At 45.4% G+C, this 20,984-nt stretch overlaps 2 protein-coding genes across 5 annotated transcripts in view; one reads left to right on the forward strand and one right to left on the reverse strand.

The window, feature by feature from the left end:
* Nucleotides 1–470, reverse strand: part of LOC144491715 (rab GDP dissociation inhibitor beta) — a 50,478-nt gene extending 50,008 nt beyond the window's left edge. Inside the window, exons 1-2 of one of the 3 annotated variants that reach the window (XM_078209923.1) lie at nt 323–470; nt 16–102 (exon numbers count right to left, since the gene is read on the reverse strand). In XM_078209923.1, the coding sequence (XP_078066049.1) occupies nt 16–60 (45 nt within the window). In that variant the 5' untranslated portion in view covers nt 61–102; nt 323–470. Of the gene's footprint in view, nt 1–15; nt 173–322 lie in introns of those variants that run through there. The other 2 variants (XM_078209922.1, XM_078209924.1) reach the window with 2 other exon arrangements.
* An 8,370-nt stretch (nt 471–8,840) lies between these two features.
* prkar2aa (protein kinase, cAMP-dependent, regulatory, type II, alpha A) overlaps nt 8,841–20,984 on the forward strand; it is a 323,658-nt gene continuing 311,514 nt past the window's right edge. Inside the window, exons 1-3 of one of the 2 annotated variants that reach the window (XM_078209954.1) lie at nt 8,841–9,066; nt 10,381–10,473; nt 16,825–16,952. In XM_078209954.1, the coding sequence (XP_078066080.1) occupies nt 8,950–9,066; nt 10,381–10,473; nt 16,825–16,952 (338 nt within the window). In that variant the 5' untranslated portion in view covers nt 8,841–8,949. The remainder of the gene's footprint in view (nt 9,067–10,380; nt 10,474–16,824; nt 16,953–20,984) is intronic. The other variant, XM_078209955.1, reaches the window with a different exon arrangement.

Consider the following 20,984-nt stretch of genomic DNA (forward strand, 5'->3'; position numbering starts at 1 on the left):
CTGACAAAGGCTCACCTTCAATCCAGTCCCCAGGACAATCACATCATATTCTTCATCCATAGCTGCTGCTGTTGTTGTTTGCTGTGCCCCAAGGTGTGTTTACTGTTTGAAGCAGACAGATGCTGTTTATTGTGGATAAGGAGCTGTCTCTCAGCTCAGCCTCTCCCACTGACAGCTTGGAGCTGATCACCACACACACACCGTGCCACACCCCCCTTCCCAACACCGTCTCAATCCGCCTTCAGGCAATAATCCACTGGAACGAAAAAAAAGGACTCGCGCAACGGCTTTAACAGCTCAAAACGAGACGCGTTTGCCTCACCATATTGATTTGGAGGGCCAAGCAGTGGAGGTGAAGGGCCAAACGGTTACACCAGTGGCGGGTCGCCCCGGGATACCTCCCTCCCTCCCGTCCGTCCACCTTGGGCAATGGCGAAAGTAGTGCCGGCTGGTCCTCCGTCGGTGCCCGAAAAGCCGGCCGGCCGGCTTCCCCTCACGGCGCGTGCGCGGGTGCCGCGGGCCTGCTGGGAATTGTAGTCCAGTAAGAAGTCTCACAACACCAGGTTAAAGTCCAACAGGTTTATTTGGTAGCAAATACCATAAGCTTTCGGAGCGTGCTGCTCCTTCGTCAGATGGAGTGGTCTCTGTTCTCCAACAGTGCACAGACACAGAAATCAAGTTACAGAATACTAATTAGAATGCAAATCTCTACAGCCAGCCAGGTCTTAAAAGGTACAGATAATGTGGGTGGAGGGAACATTAAACACAGGTTAAAGAGATGTGTATTGTCTCCAGACAGAACAGCTAGTAAGATTCTGCAAGATCAGGAGGCAAGCTGTGGGGGTTACTAATAATGTGACATAAATCCAACATCCCGGTTGAGGCCGTCCTCATGTGTGCGGAACTTGGTTATCAGTTTCTGCTCAGCGACTCTGCGCTGTCGTGTGTCGTGAAGGCCGCCTTGGAGAACGCTTACCTGAAGATCCAAGGCTGAATGCCCGTGACTGTATTGTAGTCCAGCCGGGGGAGTCGGAGTGTGCGCACTGGGTCATTCCCGCTCTCTCTCCCGCAGTGCAGCATGGGGGATGTAGTTCCAAGGCTCTCAATCCTCCATGGGCAAACTCTCTCTCACTAATGGCATTAGTCTAATTACAATAACACCACAAGGTCCAGGGTCACTACTGGCTGTTTAGGAGGCTTTGCAATTCCAATTGTGGGGAGGAAAAGCAAGGAAAGATAACATTTCAAGATCTTTTAAAAAATCTGAAGCTAGCATTACAATAAAAACAGAAAATGCTGGAAAAATTCAAGAGATCTGGCAGCATCTTCTTCAGAGCCTCTCTCACTCTCGCTCTTCCCTTAAGATGCTGCTTAGAGTAGAGTAATAGCTCAATGAATAGGTTAACAAAACCATGATGATATTGGTGACATAGTGTGACATCGGTAGTCAGATGACCAAGAGGCAGCAAGACAGCCAGAAGCAGAACACTCTGTCTCCTGTATGTCATGTGCTTCTTATGATTCCTTGTGTAAATAAGTAGTGTGAACAAAACTACACTGTCTCAAGTCATTCATAGCTGAAAAACATCCTGGCAGCAGTGGAGGCCAGTTTACCAAACTGCAACCACAGATCAATGACCCACCAGTGACGACTAATAAAACCAGAAAATCAACTTTATAGCAATGACAATTGGACCCGAAATAGGCCACAGTGAGATTGTGGGAGATTTGTCAACAGCCATTGTGCAACAAAAACTCCTCACAACATTTAAGAAGCATTTAGATGAGCACTTGAAATGCCGTAGTATACAAGGCTAAGGACCAAGTGTTGGATAATGGGATTAGAATAGGTAGGTGTTTGATAACCGACACAATGGGCCGAAGGGCCTCTTTGCATGCTGTAAAACTCTATGACACTATGACTCTATCACTCCTGCAACCTTTCCAGCACATTGAAAGTTTCACATCAAGACCAGCAATGGGAGCTCTGGAAGAAACAGTTTGAAAGGTGCTGAATGGCTTTGGGGCTAAATGGAATTCCTCAGAAACACCGGACTTGTGTTCACAGTGGGGGCCATAATTGACAGGGTCCTGGATCGTCAGAGCTTCAAAATGTTCTCGATATCATGTGACAAGGTTACGTGGGGGCCTTCGATTAGCATTTTAGCCCTCCAAAAAACGTGGCAGTGGAGGCCACAGGCTCCAGGCAGAGGAGCCCTTGCAGATCCACTGACTGCAGGTTATGGAGTTTCCCCAAACACAGCTTTCTCTGTGACCGCCTTGTGGTCAGCGAGCTAGACAAAGTGAGATTGGGTTTTTCACAATCCATAAACAATTCGACTTGAGAAGATCAGGTGGAATTATGCCACTGGGCTCCAGGTGTAACCTGGGGCAATGGTGAGACTCGAGAGAGGTCGATCTTGCAGGTAGGTCCACAGCAACAACCAGCAGAAATCCCACAAAAACCCTGCCAAGACATCCAAAGAGGTGATTGGAATTCCCCCATCTATTTCAAAATGTGTCACACAGCACGGACGCAGAATATGCCCAGCAGGGGGAACCAATTGCTTTTGCTGAGGCAGGACTGGCATTTCACAGAATGTGGAGTTGCCGGCGTTGGACTGGGGTAAACACAGTAAGAAGTCTCACAACATCAGGTTAAAGCCCAACAGGTTTATTTGGTAGCAAAAGCCACTTTGGCTTTTGTGGCTTTTTCTACCAAATAAACCTGTTGGACTTTAACCTGGTGCTGTGAGACTCCCTACTGTATTTCACAGAATCACAGAATTGTTACAGTGCGGAAGGAGGTCATTCGGCCCATCATGCCTGCACCAGCTCCCCAAATGAGCGTCATGACTTAGTGCCATTCCCCTGCTTTTTCCCCGTACACCTGCATATCGTTTCTATTCAAATAATCATCCAACGCCCTTTTGAATGCCTCGATTGGACCTGCCTCCACCACCCTCCCAGGCAGTGCATTCCAGACCCGATTTGCCCGCCGTGTGAAAAGCTTTTTCTCAAATCACGTTTGCTTCTTTTGTAACGCACTTCAAATCTGTGTCCTCTCGTTCTCGATCCTTTTCCGAGCGGGAACAGTTTCTCCCTATCTACTCTGTCCAGTCCCCCTCATGATTTTGAACATCTCTATCAAATCTCCTCTTCACCTCCTTCTCTGCAAGGAAAACAGTCCCAAAAAGCTGCCAGAGGCAGTAGTGGAGGCGGGTACAATTTTGTCTTTTAAAAAGCATTTAGACAGTTACATGGGTAAGATAGGTATAGAGGGATATGGGCCAAATGAGGGCAATTGGTCACAGGTAACCCCCCCCCCCCCCTCCAACCCCCTTGCCCACCCGCACACCAAGCAGGATTGAGGTTGACCTGACCCAAACCCCCTTCAGAACCCCTACCCCCTCAGACTCCCATTCAGCCCACTCTCCTCTCGGAACCCCTCTCAGGCCCCTCCCCCCTCAGGCTCCCCTCAGACCCCAACAGCCACCCTCCCCATTTAGGTACCCCTCAGCCCCCCTGAGACCCTCTCCTCCCTCCCTCAGACCACAACTCAGCCACTCCAGACCTCCCCCCACTCGGTCCCCACTTCAGGCCATGTGTCTTAGCAGTGCCAACAGTGCACCTCCCCCTGCACCCTGGTACTGACACACTGGCCTGGGATCTTGGGCCCCCAAGGGGGTCAGAGAAAAAAACATCCAGTGGCCATTTGCCCCGATGCCATTGCAGGCTGTGGAAGGTTCCCGAGGGTCTTGGGGTTTGGGTGAGCTTGGGCTGGGGGCAAGGGGTTGGCCTCGGCACTCTCCCCCAGGATGGGGGACTCATGGCTGGACTGCCCTTTTTAGCCCTGGCAGATCTGGAGATCACCCTGGGCATGGTGATTTCAGGAAGTCAAATTCCTGCCTGCCAGCTGTGAAACTTTAAAGTGACCTGGTCACTTCAATCTGCATGCCCCCGGGCAGCTGGCAGGCTTTTAAATCACAGCAGCACTCTATTCTGCAGCAGGCATTTCCCTTTCTCTCCTTCAGAAGCTGCAGGTGTGAGCAGACTCCTTTGAAGTCCACTGAGAAAGAGGAGATGTCAATTCCACTTGGACGGAGGGGGGTGTGTGGGAGGGGCGGGGTGTGGGGGAGGTGGTGTGAGGGGGGTTGTATTCCCTTCTTCACAGTTGTTCACTCAGCCCCAATGTAATCACACAGCTTTTATTTGTGGTTTCTCAGCCTTTCCAGAAAGCTGTAACCTTTGAAACCCTCTCTATTCCATTGAAAATCTTTGACCTCTTTCAATTTCATAGTGTGGTACTTTGAAATAGGCTTTCATTTGCGGCTCAATGGATTTATACTCAGCCTCCAGTCAGCTGTGTTTATTTCCCTTTCCTTTCACACTTGAATGCATCTCAAGTATTTCCATTGTTCCTAACCGCAATGTTTACACAGACTCTAAGCCTGATTGATAGCTGTAGTTTCTTCAAAGGGAATAAGCAGTTCCACTTCCTCTTTTGCTTTCTCGGGGTCCAGCATGCCAGGTCCACACTGGTCATTATCAGCACCAAAGCCCACCCAGTACATTTCTGGTTGGACAGGTGGGTGAATGGTAGGGGATGTGAATGGGCTGACAAGCCCACCAATTGCATAAAATTCAGGTCTCTGGTCGACATGACATTCAGCGAGGCATCAGGAGTCCTGCGGGCCATCTGATGAGACTGGAGAATTCCATCCTATATTCTATCTGCCAAACCTTTACCTACTTCGCCTCTTCAAGTTCCCCTGAAATGTCTTTGCATCCCCCTCACAATTCACACTTCCATCTAGTTTTGTGTTATCTGCAAACCTGGAAATAGTACATTTAATCTACACAACTAAATCATTAATACAGAAGGCCCAAGCACTGATCTTATACCTCACTGGTCACAGCCTGCCAATCTGAGAATGACCCATCTCATAGAAATCATAGAAGCCCTACAGAAGGAGGCCATTCGGCCCATCGAGTCTGCACCGACAACACTCCCACCTTGGCCTTGTCCCCGTAACCCCACATATTTAACTCGCTAATCCCCCTAACCTGTGCATTCCAGGACACTAAGGGGCAATTCAGCATGGCACATCTTTGGACTATGGGAGGAAACTGAAGCACCGGGAGGAAACCCACGCAGACACGGGGAGAATGTGCAGACTCCGTACAGACAGTGACCCAAGCTGGGAATTGAACCCAGGTCCCCGGCACTGTGAGGCAGCAGTGCTAAGCATTCTGCCACTGTGCCACTCAGTATGAGTATTATATAGCATAATTTAGATTGGGAGCTGTGATTAGTATTCCATTTGATGAGGTCCTTAAAAAAAAAGTTTAAGGACCATTACTCTACATCTTTCTACTCAGCTACTGTTTCAGTGCTTGATGTCTGGGTCTTCCACTCTTGGCACATGACTGAGCCAACCAATGGACTTTCACCTCAATTGAAATAAAACTGTAGTTGCTTTGTTCTTTAAATGGCCAGTACTGTACCCGATCTGCCCATTTTTATATTTGATGTCGAAAACCTCAAAGGTCTTCTCTTAACTGTTCTCTGTTTACACCACCATGTAATCTGGTAGATAAGAAGTTGCCTAGTGATAAGTCTAACCTTTGCTTCCTGGCACAGTTCAATATTAACTCGCTTGTTAAAACTGTCAGCTCTTACCAATAACTCTCTGTGATCACCCCCACAAGGCCCATGGGGAATCACTGGTTGTTCGTCCCAATAGGGCTCGGCTCACTGAGTATGAGTTCCCCTGGCAACAAGGTAATGTTTGCCCAATGGAGCTCATCACCTAAGCCTTTTATAAGGCAGACCCAGGGGGAATAGCTTGTGTACACCACGATTGTGGCTTCACTTTATCTTCTGCAAAGAAATGATGTTCCTTTCCAGTCAGGTTTCCTGAATTATTACACTTTCTTTCCCTCAGCCATATTGTGGTTCCCAAGAGAAGTTGATATTGTCAATTTAGCAAAAACAGCCTGACACTAGTTTAGAGCTCGTGCAGTCCTGTCTACAATTCAAATCTTCACAAAATTGTATTTTTGGGAGACCAATTAAAATAATGTGAAATACGTTCGGAAAAATCTAATACATTATGAATAGCTGCTAAAATGTTAGAAACATAGAAGATAGGAGCAGGAGAGGCCACTTGGCCCTTCAAGCCTGTTCCGCCATTTATCACAATCATGGCTGATTGTCCAATTCAATAGCCTAATCCTGCTTTTTCCCCATAACCTTTGATCCCATTCGCCCCAAGTGCTATATCCAGCCGCCGTTTGAACACATTCAATGTTTTGGCATCAACTACTTCTGTGGTAATGAATTCCACAGGCTCACCACTCTGTGGGTGAAGAAATGTCTCCTCATCTCCATCCTAAATGTATACCCTGAATCCCCAGACACTGCATGACATTTGTGAAATTTCTGAGATTCCAAGACAACGGCGGCACAGTGGTTAGCACTGCTGCATCACAGCGCCAGAGACCCAGGTTTGATTCCCAGCTTGGGTGATTGTGCAGAGTCTGCATGTTCTCCCCGTGCCTGTGTGGGTTTCCTCCGGGTGTTCCAGTTTCCTCCCGAAAGATGTGCCAGTTAGGCGGATTGACCATGCTAAATTCTCCTTCAGTGTGCCCGAACAGGCACCAGAATGTGGCGACTAGGGGATTTTCAAAGTAACCTCATTACAGTATTAATGTAAGCCTACTTGTGACATTAAGGGGGAGGCGATGGTCGCGTGGTATTATCACTAGATTATTAGTCCAGAAACTCAGCCAATATTCTGGGGTCCTGGGTTTGAATTCCGCCACAACAGATGGTGGAATTTTAATTCATAAAAATAAATCTGGAATTAAGGACCTATTGATAACCATGAAACCATTGCCGATTGTCGGAAAAAACCATCTGGTTCACTAATGTCCTTCAGGGAATGAAATCTGTCGTCCTTACCTGGTCTGGCCATTCAGCCCATTTCTTAACTAAACTCGGAGTAATCAACAGTGTTTGGAAGTACTGCAGACCGATCTCACTTTATCAATCCCATTCCAGCTGCTCATCACCAGCAGTTATCTAAGAATAAAAGGAGAGGGAAGCATCGAGAGACCAAGAGGGCAAACTGCATCCAACATCAGGCAGGTGTAAAAGGGGAATTACACACGTTAGCCAGAATTGTTTGTGAAATTGCATGAGAATGTGCCAGCAAAATTTTTTTTTTAAATCATCTATGGGATGTGGGCGTTGCTGGCTAGGCCAGTATTTATTGCTCATCCCTAATTGTCCTTCAGAAGGTGGTGGCGAGCCGCCTTCTTGAACCCGCTGCAGTCCCTAAGGTGTAGGTACACCCATAGTGCTGTTAGATTCAGAAAGTTTATTTAGTGTCACAAGTAGGCTTACATTAACACTGTAATGAAGTTACTGTGAAAATCCCCGAGTCGCCACACTCCAGCACCTGTTCGGGTACACTGAGGGAGAGTTTAGCATGGCCAATGCACCCTAACCAGCACATCTTTGTGGGAGGAAACTGGAGCACCGGAAGGTAGCTTACGCAGACAAGGGGAAAACATGCACACTCCGCTCAGACAGTGACCCAAGCCGGGAATCAAACCGGACTCCTGGCGCCGTGAGGCAATAATGCGAACCACTGTGACACTGTACTGCCCCCGAGTAAGACACTCAGTTCAAAACGCAATTAGGAATGGGCAATAAATGTTGGCCAGCCAGCAACACCCATGTCCCATGAATTAAAAAAAACAAAAATAAACATAAATAAATAAACATAATGTGGTGAACCATAGATGGTTACCACTATGGGTACTGAACCATAGATGGTTATTACTATGGGTACTTGTACATGTTACTCTTGTTACTGTTGGGGTTAGGGTTGGGGTGTTCCACCTGTTAGCATTGTTCTGTGGTACACTCCAGTTGGCTCTGCCTACCTATAGGAGTATAAAGGTCACTGCACTTCCTAGTGACCCTTTAGTCTGGGATTGTATTGTTAAGCAGTATGCTCTATTCTTGTTGTGAATAAAAGCCTTTATTCCCGGGTACGATCTAGCCTTCCGAGTGGATTAATCGCGCATCACATAATGAGACTATTTTATCTTAAAGAAAAATTAACTTTCTGTGCATCCTTAACTGGTTGCATCACAGCTTGGTATGGCTCCTGTTCTATCCAAGACCACAGAAACTACAAAGGATCATGAACGAAGCCCAGTCCATCACGCAAACCAGCCTCCCGTCCATTGACTCTGTCTACACTTCCCGCTGCCTCAGTAAAGCAGCCAGCATAATCAAGGACCCCACGCACTCCGGACATTCTCTCTTCCACCTTCTTCTGTCGGGAAAAAGATACAAAAGTCTGAGGTCACGTACCAACCGACTCAAGAGCAGCCTCTTCCCTGCGGCTGTCAGACTTTTGAATGGACCTACCTTGCATTAAGCTGATCTTTCTCTACACCCTAGCTATGACTGTAACACTGCATTCTGCACCCTCTTGTTTCCTTCTCTATGAACGGTATGCTTTGTGTGTATAGCGCACAAGAAACAATACTTTTTACTGTATGTTAATACATGTGACAATAATAAATCAAATCAAATTAAAACTAAGGAGCAGGTAATTTTATTTATTATTATAGGCAGGTGCAGTTTTGCTTATCTAGATTTTGTTTTATTTTTCATTTAATTTTTATGTTTTGTTTTTGGATCATTTAAAAGACGAAAATAAATAAGCCAAGTGCTTGTTCGATAACTTGCTGAGCCCTGGGATACGTTACTCGGGGGCGGTATTTAGTGGTTGCACTGCTGTTGTGGCTGAGCGGCTGGTGTAACGGGGAAAGGTGCCCGAAGTAGGGCAAAGGCCGGCGATCGGTGACCCGGCGGTGGGTTACCCCGCCCACCAACCTTGGTCTCTGCCTCTTGCGGTGGGCAAAATGTCGGCCGTGAAGAAGCCCGAGCAGCGGGCAGTCAACCCCATCAAGAACTTCTTCGCCGGCGGTTTCGGCGGGGTGTGCCTGGTGTTCGCCGGGCACCCGCTGGATACCATCAAGGTGAGGGACCGATGGAGCAGCTGAGTGCGGGGCGGCTGCAGGGCCTGGGCTCTGGCTCTGGGCTGCACTCACTCCCTCTCAGGCAACAGGTGAAGCTGCAGCAAGCCTTTGACAACCTGAGGGAGAGACTCTGTGAACTTCAGTGTGAAGCTGCATAAGTTACTTGTGCATTTACAATTCATTGTTTTTGCACATTATGTGTTCTGCATAAGATATATTTTCATTTACGTTTAGTTTTTCATTTACTTTCTATGTTTGATGTATATTCTGCACTTAAAGTTTGTATTATTCTGCATTTCTACTTCTAATTTTTAAATTTTATGCATAATGGATATTTGGCATTTTTATTTTTCAATTTGCATAACGTATATTCTGCATTTCTATTTTAAATTTTATGTAAAATGTGTATTCTGCATTTCCATTTATTTTTCATTTCTAAATTTGCATACTCTGTATTCCTATTTTTCATTAAATTTTATGTGTAATATATATTTTCCATTTCTATTTATTTTTCATTTTAAAATTTGCACAATTATGCATTTTATTTAATTTTCACGGGTGGCATGGTGACACAGTGGTCAGCTCTGCTGCCTCACAGCGCCAGAGACCTGGGTTCAGTTCCTGGTTTGGGTAACTCTGTGTGGAGTTTTCACGTTCTCCCCGTGTCTGCGTGGGTTTCCTCCGGGTGCTCCGGTTTCCTCCCACAGTCCAAAGATGTGTGGGTTAGGAGGATTGGCCGTGCTAAATTGACCCTAGTGTTGGGATTAACAGGGTATATATACGGGGGTAGGGCCTGGGTGGGATTGTGGTTGGTTCAAACTCAATGGGCCGAATGGCCTCCTTCTGCACTGTAGGGATTTTATGATTCTATAATGGCATTTTTAATAAGTAAGAAATGAAGAAAATCCCTTTGATGTTCTCTACCTCGTCCTTAAAAATTGAGTGATTTTTGGCTCAGATTTATTTGGGCCCTTTAACATGAAGAGTATTACTGACAGAAAATGTAAGCCAATTCCTACTGCAGCATCACTATCAACTGCAGCATCGGTTAAAGGGAATGCCAGCCTCCATTTTCAGCTCCAAGCTCAGAGGGAGGGACCAGAAACTACAGAAAATTATTTTTCTCCATTTGAAGTTAGGGAGGAATGACCAAAGTAAAAAAGGGACAATTATAATCCATTACTGCAACAAGCTTGGATTCTTTCTGTGCTTTTGCCCCTTTTCTGATTTGCTGATGGACTATTGCCTTTTAAGAATACCTAAAGTATCTCTATAATGAAAGCCAATCACTTTTTTCTTACGTTTCCCGTTTAGGTGCGCTTACAGACACAACCAAAGCCTTCCCCTGGCCAGGTTCCCAGGTTCAGTGGGACCTTCGACTGTTTCTACAAGACACTAGTTGGAGAGGTAACACATGTACTACTTGTTAAGTTAGAGAATTTCACCTATATAAACAGAAAATCCTGGAAATACTTAGCAGGTCTTGCAGCACCCGCTGAGAGAAACAGAGTTAAGATTTCAAGTTAATGTCCATTCATCAAAACTGGAAAAATGTGAGATTTAAGCAAGTACAGATGCAAGTAAGGAGAGCAGAGGTGAAAATATCGACATGCATTTATGTAGCACCTTTCAAAACCACAGATTGTTCCAAACTGCTTTACAGTAACCGTAGAATCTCTACAGTGCAGAAGGAGGCCATTCAGCCCATCGGGCCTGCACCAACAACAATCCCACCCAGGCCCTATCCCCATAACCACATGTGTTTACCCTAGCTAGTCCCCCTGACATACAGGGGCAATTTAGCATGACCAATCCACCTGACCCGTACGTCTTTGGACTGTGGGAGGAAACCGGAGCACCCGGAGGAAACCCACCCAGACACGGGGAGAACATGCGAACTCCACACAGACAGTGACCCGAGGCCGGAATTGAATCTGGATCCCTGGCAGTGTGAGGCAGCAGTGCTAACCACTGTGCCACTGTGCCGCCCCCGCCAGAAGTACTTTTAAAGTGTAGTCACTGCTGGAAACTTGGCAGCCAGTTTGTGCACAGTAAGCTCCCACAAACAGCAATGTGATGTTTTCCAAATCATCTGCTTTATGGTGTCAATTAAGGGATAAATATTGGTCAGGACGGCAGGAGTGACCCCTGCGCTTCTTTGAAATAGTGCTTTGGGATTTTTACATTTGTCTGAGAAGGCAGATTGGTCTCCAGTTGAATGTATTGGCCAAAAGGGTGCACATTTGACGGTGGAGCACTTCCTCCTGTACTGCAGTAAAGTGCCAGCATGAAGAGGTCCTTGAGAGAGCGGAAGGCAGGAGTTTTTAAATGATAAAAGCTGTGATGGTGATAAGCAAAAGTGAATGGTAATGGGACAAGTCAAGAAACAAATGATGGGTTTAGAAGTGGTGTGAATGGCAAAGACCAGAAACATTTCCAATCCGTGCTGTGCTTTGATTTTTAAAAAGTATGCGATCAGTGGTTCTGATCTGAAATGGTTGAACTCTGTGAGTCTGGAAGATTGTAAGGTGCCTAAATTTGGTGGCACAGTGCTTAGTACTTGCCTCAGAGCGCCAGGGACCCAGGTTCAATTCCAGCCTCGGGTCACTGTCTGTGTGGAGTTTGCACGTTCTCCCCATCTCTGTGTGGGTTTCCTCCGGGTGCTCCGGTCTCCTCCCACATGCCAAAGATGTGCGGGTTGGGTTGATCGACTATACTAAACTGACCCTAGTGCCAGGGGATTAGAGGGCTAAATATGTGGAGTTATGGGAATAGGGCCTGGGTGGGATTGTGGTCCAATGGGCCGAATGGCCTCTTTTTGCACTGTCGGGATTCTGTGAATATTCGAAAGAGGAATTATCGTCTCTTGATCTTCCATTGAGCTTAATTCCAGAAATGTAGCCAGTGACAGAGTGGGACTGGCAAGTGATCAGAAGCTCAGGGTCATACTTGTGTTCGACAAAACGACCAAGCAGTCTAGGTTGATCTGATCAAATGTTGATATTTGAGACATAACCCCATCATCAGAATGGCAAAATATCACAAACGAGTCGGGCAGCATAAAAGAATATATGCATAGGAGAAGGAAAAGGATGAGCTGTAATGTAATGGAATGGAGAAGAGGAGATGGTTAAACGGCAAGTGTAAAACTAAAAGAGGAATGATGAGGGACATAGAAGACACAGGTGGCACAGTGGTTAGCACTGCTGTCTCACAGCCTCTTGGACCCGGGTTCAATTTTAGCCGTGAGTCACTGTTTGTGTGGAGTTTGCACATTCTCCCTGTGTCTGCGTGCGTTTCCTCCAGTGCTCCAGTTTCCTCCCATAGTCCAATGATGTGCAGGTTAGGTTGATTGGCCATGATAAATTGCCCCCAAGTGTCAGGGGGACTAGCAGGGTAAATACATGCAGTTACGGATGTAGGACCTGGGTGGGATTGCTGTCAGTGCATGCTTGATGGGCTGAATGGCCTGCTTCTGCACTGTGGGGGATTCTATGATGTACAATATTCAACAAGAGTTTGAATAGTTTGAGGAGATTAGATACGTTGGGAAGGGGAGTTGTGAAAACCTGCCTGTAGTGGCCCACAAACCTGGCAGAGGACAAGGGGGCAGAATCCTAGAAACTGGACTCATGGCAATGACCAAGCTATGCTGCAGCTGGCAGCTATTGCACAAGGGGTAAGCTGTGGAATAAATCCCCAAGCCGCAAATCTTACATTGCAACTTACACGCACGTTGGTGGAGATATGGGAAGCAGACCTGAAGTCTGTAAGCTTTTGACAGGTGTCCCTTTGGAGACAATGATGGTAATTCTCCAATCTCGCCCGCCCTGCTACCGCTGCCAGTGGGAATGGGAAATGTGGCGCTCAACAAAATCCCCGTTCACCGCAGTGGGACTGGAGAATCCGGCCTTTAGTTAACGTTCTGTATCTTGTCATCTTGTGTTCTGGTAAAGGCTTGTTTAAAAATTGTTAGCTGGCAGGGTCAAATTTATTGTCCATCGCTGTGTCACTTCAGAGCGATGATGTGTTTTCTTTCTTAAGGGATAATTTGGGTTGCTTTCTATAATTTGCCATGGTGATATTTGAACCTGGGACCTTTTTGATGGTCTGTTATTTGACTAACTGTTGATGTCCTTGGCAAAAATAGAGATGATCAATAAAGGCAGACTTGCTAATGTTGCTTACAGACCCAAAAGCAATAATGACGAACACTGTTCCCGCACCTCAATAAGACGATTGCTAATCAATACCATTTCGCAGCATGATTTCCATGGTGCACTCTACGCCAGGTCTCCCAGTGCTGAGCCTCAAAGATTTGTGGATTAAAGATGGGAACACTAAATCGAAAACATTGGAAGAATGCAGATCTGATTTGTATGTTTCGGCTTAGCTTCTGCTTTGAGCTTTAAAGTGGAGGGAGACCTTGAGCTGCAGCTGAGAGTTGCAGGGAGTCTGAATTTGATGGGAATGTCCTCTGGTTGGTACCTTGTGCCTTTGTAGGCAGTGATAGGCATTGATAGAAATCTGGGGAAAGGCTGTTTCTCCAGCCTCTCAGTTACAAAACCTCAAACCCAGTCAGATTGACAAAGAAAAGCAGGAGCTGGATTTACAGGGGTTGAAATTCCCAAATTGAAAACATTTGGTGCCGACAATTATGTACTTTTACAAAGCTAAGATTTTCTTTTTTAAAAGGTGAGAGGGTAATAAGAGACTCCTAAAGTTGAATTAACTGTCCCCAATTTTTGTGCAGTGATTCTTTTTTTTAAACTTTCCGGCCTGGGTGTAACAGTGTGAATGCTCTGCTGCTGTTGCGGTCTTACAGAGGGGAAAACCAGTGGAATGTAGGTGAGAGGTTAAACATTGCTCAGCAAGCAAGCATGGCGTGTTTGTCCTGAGTCCACAGAGTGCAAGAGCTGACTGAGGAAACGGCAGTTTTATCAATGAATGTGGAAGGGGGAGGAAAGCAATGTATAATACGATCGGCAAATCATGAAAATTGAAATGATTAAGTTGGGGGGAAAAAAAAGGACCCTTGATCATTTGAGAAAAAAAATTAACCGTCCAGATAATCATCGGAATGTAAAAAACACAGCAACCCCTCGGGATTGGTGGTGGTTCAGTTAGTTTGTGACCAGCCTGCACTTCAGTTGAATTTACCCAGCTTTCGTGTCAGGCTACATCAGGGTACGTGCTGAAATAATAAAGCACCAAACCTAATGTGTTAAAATGCCTTAATCGGCACATGATTCCATTGATGCTATAAATGCAAACATTCGGCCCCTCGAGCCTGTTGTGCCATTCAACAGGATCATGACTGATTTTACAGAATCCCTACAGTGCCGGCCGAGGCCATTAGGCTCATCGAGTCTATACCAACTCTCTGACAGAGTGCCTTCCCCAGAACCATTCCCTGCCCCTTTCCCTTAACCCCACGCATTTACTTCATTAAACCCCCCGAACCTACACATTTTGGGACACTAAGGGGCAATTTACCATGGCCAATCCATCTAGACTGCACATCTTTATTAGCGTATGGAGGGAAACCGGAGCACCTGGAGGAAACCTACGCAGATACTGGGAGAATGTACAAACTCCACACAGAGAGGTCAGCCAAGGCCAGAATTGAACCAGGGTCCCTGGCACTGAGGCAGCAGTGCTAACCACTGTGTCACGGTGGTTTGTTTGTGTTGAGTTCCATATTCCCCATTTATCCCAATAACCTTCGATTCCCTTGCCCAACAAGAATCTATCTACCTCTGCTTTAAAAATATCCATGATCCCACTTCCACCATTTTCTGAGGCAGCGAGTTCCAAAGTTGCACAACCCACTGAGAGAAACAAAATTCTTCTCATTTCTGTCCTATAAGGGTGACCCCTAATTTTAAAATTCTTGTTAATACACAAGTTCAAAACTTGGTCAAGCAGTTTCCAGCAAACACCAGCCTCTGAAAGCAATAGTTTTTTCCAGCAATTACAAGTTCGAATAAACCAATAGTTCGTATTATCTCCTCGGGTGCCTTGCTGGTCATTTAGTAAAGTCTTTTTAATTTGATTTATTACTGTCGCATGTATTGTGATACAGTGAAAAGTATTGTTTCTTGCGCGATATACAGACAAAGCATACCATTCAGAGACTACGTAGGGAAGAAAAGAGGGTGCAGAATATAGTGTTACAGTCATAGCTGGGATGTAGAGAAAGATCAACTTAATATAAGGTAGGCCCATTCAAAAGTCTGACAGCAGCAGAGAAGAAGCTGTTCTCGAGTCGGTTGGTACGTGACCTCAGACGTTTGTATCTTTTTCCCAACGGAAGAAGGTGGAAGAGAGAATGTCCGGGATGCGTGGGGTCCTTGATTATGCTGGCTGCTTTTCCGAGGCAGCGGGAGGTGTAGACAGAGTCAATGGATGGGAGGCTGGTTTGCGTGATGGATTGGGCTACGTTCACAACCCTATTTAGTTTCTTGCGGTCTTGGACCGAGCAGGAGCCATACCAAGCTGTGATACATCCAGAATGGATGCTTTCATACTTATTGGAAAAGGCAGCTTGCTCACAGTAAAGTGAACTTATTAGAAAAATTTCAGTTCCCAAGAAAGTTTGAAGATAATTTGGTGTCCTTCCAATTTTAATGGAACATAGTTCTTGGGGATATGTATTCGTGAGAATGAGGTATCAGGATTAGCACATGAAACCGGCCTATTTTGTTCAGTTGGGGGAAAGTTGCGCCATCCTTAAAACCTGTGCTGTGATTGATAAGAGCAGTTTAAACTGTTTAACATGAGGGTAAAACACCAGTAGTTGCAAGTTTGTCACCTGGTGATGATAGCATGGGACCAATTTGTGCTAAGAGACATGAACGTCTTATAACATTGAAGTGTTCTGGCTTAAGTGTGATTTTACACCCTCCTAATGTTATAATTGCATTAACATGGTGAATACAGCATTTGTGTCTATAAGATGGTGAGGAAGAGACTTCAGAAGCACACTTGATAATGCATCCAGCTGATCGAAACATGGAACATTACAGTTTACCTTCATGATCTCCATTATAAATGTTTAAAGGGTCATTCAGTTTGCAGAATGTATGTGTTCCCTAACTGCCTGTGGTCAATATGTTTAGTACAGAAAAGCTTGTTTTCTGACCCTTAGAGTTAGGATCTTAACTAAATAATTTCAGCAGTAAGCTTTTGAGAGTTTATAAAATGTTATTTATTTTTGCACCCCGTAATAAACGCAATGTCCCACATGATTGTTCTGTCACACACACAAAGATTAAATAGAGCTAAGAGGATGCACTGCTATAGTTATGAGTCCCTGATTTATGAACTTTGTTCTCCCATGTGACAAGCCCGTTTTCTTGAACAAGTTCTGTGTTTATTCAAATCTCCAGCATCTGCAGTATTTTGCTTTAGGTATTCACATGAGAACTGGGAACTGTCTGTAGCTCAAATGCCAACCGTCATGTGAAATGCCACAGCAATTTTAATTTGTTTGTGTTGGGTTTTATTTACAAGAATTGCCTGAAAGTTCATAACGTGATGTGTCCGTATTGGGGGTAACATAATATTAAATCTTGATATAAAAATGCGACCAAAAGTCATTAGCTGTTGTATATAGTGTGAGAGATGTCTGTTGACAACTATGCAGACCCTCCTGAGGAAAATTGTTGGAATATCATTTTGAGTGACTTGTGGCTTCATATGAAATAGCTGCAGTCTGTTAATTGCACCCTGTGACACTGTGATGTGCTCCTTTAGGGTATCCGAGGTTTATACAAGGGAATGGCCGCCCCAATTATTGGCGTTGCACCTATGTTTGCTGTGTGTTTCTTTGGTTTTGGCTTGGGTAAGAAACTGCAGCAGAAGAAGCCTGACGATGTCCTCACGTGAGTAACTTTAGAGATTGAAGCACAAGCCCATTAATTATTTGTTGCTTTCTGCAAATATTACAAGATATTATTCCAAAATCCGGAAAGATTTTCAGTTATAACCTATCCCTGGGAGGCAACAGGGGCACTGGAGGGCAGGCCTGTGATAGAGAAAACAGGAGACTGATGCACAAAGATCTGTTGGGTGCACGGAATTATGATATCCCGGATATAACAACTTAAATGGGGTGGCACAGTGGTTAGCACTCCTGCCTCACGGCTCCCGGGACCTGGGTTCGATTCCTGGCCTAGGGTCACTGTCTGTGTGGATTTTGCACTTTCTCCCCGTGTCTGCGTGGGTTTCCTCCGGGTGCTCCAGTTTCCTCCCACAGTCTGAAAGACGCGCTGGTTAGGTGCATTGGCCATGCTAAATTCTCCCTCAGTGTACTCGAACAAGCGCTGGAGTGTGGCAACTAGGGGATTTTCACAGTAACTTCATTGCAGTGTTAATGTAAGCCTCACGTGATGAATAAATAAACTTTTTTTAAAAATCAGAATTGGGCGAAATTGAACTCGAGGGAGAAAATTGGCAAAATATTAAACTATCTGCTGCATAGCAGCAAGGTACAAATAGTGAAACAATAGCTCCACGAGCAAGTAACCACGGTATTTCAGCAGGTTAGAGAAGCATTCTAATTTATTCTCAACATCTGGATCACGTGCTGGCCTCGATCCCCAGAATCCCAGTCACTCTGCCCTGCCACCTGTCAGGAGTCAAAAGATTACCACACTTAATGCTGGATAAATCCAGATATATGTATGGAATATGTTATGATGTCCCACAAACATGTCAAGATGTAGGTAGGCAGGGAGCTGGAAATCATTTTAGAAAGCGCTATTTTTGAATGCTTTTTCTTCCTTCACCTTCGTGTTTTCGCTCCCAGACGACCACCTTTATCCATGTGCCTATAGTGTTTTATTTAAAAGGTGCCTATAATAAAGAGTATAGACACCTTAACACCTCAGTCAGAGTTTGGGAGAGTGCGGTCAAACTGACCCTTTGTGCATCACTATCATGTGTTTCTGCTCTCTTGCCTTCCACTATTCTGTAAGGTTGGTTGCCTCCTGAAAGGATCATTGTTTTAAAGTTTATTTATTAGTGTCACACGTAGGCTTACATTAACACAGCAATGAAATTACTGTGAAAATCCTCTAGTCGCCGCACTCCGGCGCCTGTTCGGGTACACTGAGGGTGAATTTAGCACGGCCAATGCACCTAACCAGCACATCTTTTGGACTGCGAGGAAACCGGAGCACCCGGAGGAAACCCACGCAGACATGGGGAGAATGTGCAGACTTGACACAGACAATGACCCGAGCTGGGAATCGAACCCGGGACCCTGGCGCTGTGAGGCAGCAGTGCTAACCACTGTGCCACCATGCTGCCCTGTTGACCAAATTTCCTGTTCTTGATTGCTGTCATGATGCCGTGGAAGTGGGATGAAAACAAGATAATTTCCCTGTCAGTTGAATAGCCTCAAAAGTGAAGACTGGGCATTTAAGTCAACTATTGTAGAGCTGCCACCTGAGGAATTGATGAAATATAAAGAGTAACTTGGTTGGGATGTTGTGGTCGGAGGATGTGGCTGGTGACTACGTGTTCCTGAATCTTTCTACACATAGTAGGAAGAACCTGAGTGGATACATGAGTTTTCCCAAAGCTGCTGAGGATGGCTTTACTTCGAGTGGGTGCTTTTTGCTCACTTCTTGGACAGCCAAATTGACAGGACACTTAGTACAGAGAAAGGAGCCGGTTAGCTTTCTGACCTTGTTGTCAGAGCACATCAAATAGCCTGGGGAAAAATTGACTCTTAAAAATGTGGGAGAACACTGCAAAAATGCGTCTTTGTTGGACCGAGTGTGGAAATGTTGGAAAGCTTCTGGTCTCCTTCCTCCTCTTAAGGAAACTATATTACTAATTGAACATGACATGTTATTAGACTGTGGCAGTCGGAGCAAGCGCTCACTGAGGTTAAAACAAATGGGAGACATCATATGGGGCTTAATAATGTAAACTTGCAAATTTTGCTGCTCTGGTGTGTTGCTAAGCAGCAATAGATTGTCACTGTGTTTGTAGAAATGGAATGAAATGTCGCCATAGTCCCAGAGGACCATCGGTTGCTCTCCCCCTTTTGAGGGGGAGAGCTGACTGGTGGTGATTTGAACCTGAGGATCACCACACCACAAGCAAGGGTGAGAAGGCGGGGCCTTCATGAACAACCTCAGCCGATACGGGAATTGAACCTGCACTGCTGCCGTCGCTCCGCATCACGAACCAGCCAACTGAACTAAACTGACCCAGCAGAACTGTCTGAAAGATTATTAAGTGTCTGCCGCAGAGGCATTGGGTGACCCTTTAAGAAGTTCTCTTTTCCCTGATCTCCCCCTCTTCCCCCAGTCCAAGAAATGTGCACAAATAGTGCTTGTGAGCAAATATAATTTGTACGCACACTATTCCTGACCGTACAAGAACATAAAGACATGTTGCCTGCAGATATTAACAAACAAATCTTTTTTTTTCTGTTAACATTTGATAGGTTGCAATGTACACAAGTTTTTTTTCAATGTCTACCTCTTTGTGATTCGCACCCAAACTATTTCTCCTGCTCCCTCCTGAAAATGTTTTCTTGCTAGAAGGATATACATTACCTCACCAGTTACTCCTAAAAATAATGGTTAAAAATCATTTCTTGACTTTCATGGGATGGGAATTAAACGTGCCGTGATTATTAATAATTGCACAAATACCCAAGAGCATTTTTACGAAAGTGAAAGTTGCCAGAGAATTCTGACATTACACTTCCCAAGCTCGAGGGGAATGGCTGATCAGGCCTTGTTGGATTCTTCAGGATCTGTTTTAATCACCCTCGTCTAAACCTTTCTTTCAATCTGCTGGAATAACCTCAACCAGTTGCTGCAAAGATTTTGGTTTTACCATAAATCAACCTTTGCCTCGACTGACCTGTCAATCATGTCATTAAACTAGTGATCGTCATAGGCCTCCTGTGGGGATGTTACATGGCTGACCTTGGAGGAATCATTCTCTTGAAGCTGTAGCTTCTTGACTTAATGGTCAAATGTATCCATGGATATCTCAAACTCTTAAGGCTGAACGAACGAGGGCAGTTTGTGGCTTTTGCTAAATTTCCTGGTCCGCGAAAACACTTTGTTGTTCATTACACTGGAATGGAACCAAAAACAAGATCTCCAGTCTTCCACTGATGGCATGGTGACACAGTGGTTAGCACTGCTGCCTCACAGCACCAGGGACCCGAATTCAATTCCGGTGTCAGGTCACTGTGTGGAGCTTGTAAGTTCTCCCCGTGTCTGCGTGGGTTTCTCCCGGATGCTCCGGTTTCCTTCCACAGTCCAAAGATGTGCAAGTTAGGTGGATTGGCCATGATAAATTGCCCCTTGGTGTCAGGGGGACCAGCAGGGTAAATACGTGGGGGTCACAGAGAGAGGACATGGGTGGGATTGTTGTCGGTGCAGCTCGATGAGCTGAATGGCCTTCTGCACTATAGTGACTCTATGATCTTTGATGAAGGGCACCCTGACTCGAAATGTTGGCTCTATAGTCTCTACAAAGACGCTGTGAGACTTGCTGAGATTTTCCAGCATTTTCTGTTTTTGTTCCAGATTCCACCATCCTCATTAGAGTTGTAGTCATACAGAGCAGGAAAGGCCCATTGAGTCTGCACCAACAATAACTACCACTGAAGATGTGCTAATCCCATTTTCCTGCACTTGTCCCACCTTGAACGTTACGATGTTTCAAATGCTCATCCAAATATTTTCTAAAGGTTGTAAGATTTCCCTTCCCAGGCAGTGCATCCCATATACCTGCCACCTGATGAGTGAAAAGATTTTTTCTCAAATCCTCTCTGAATCTCCTGCCCCTAATTTGCTTTTATGTCATAGAAAGAAAGAAATTTTCATCGAAACTCTCCAGTGCAGAATGAGGCCATTCGGTCCATTTGAGTCTGCACC

This window comes from Mustelus asterias, chromosome 3 (genome assembly GCF_964213995.1).
Source record: "Mustelus asterias chromosome 3, sMusAst1.hap1.1, whole genome shotgun sequence".
In the NCBI taxonomy this organism is placed as follows: domain Eukaryota; kingdom Metazoa; phylum Chordata; class Chondrichthyes; order Carcharhiniformes; family Triakidae; genus Mustelus; species Mustelus asterias.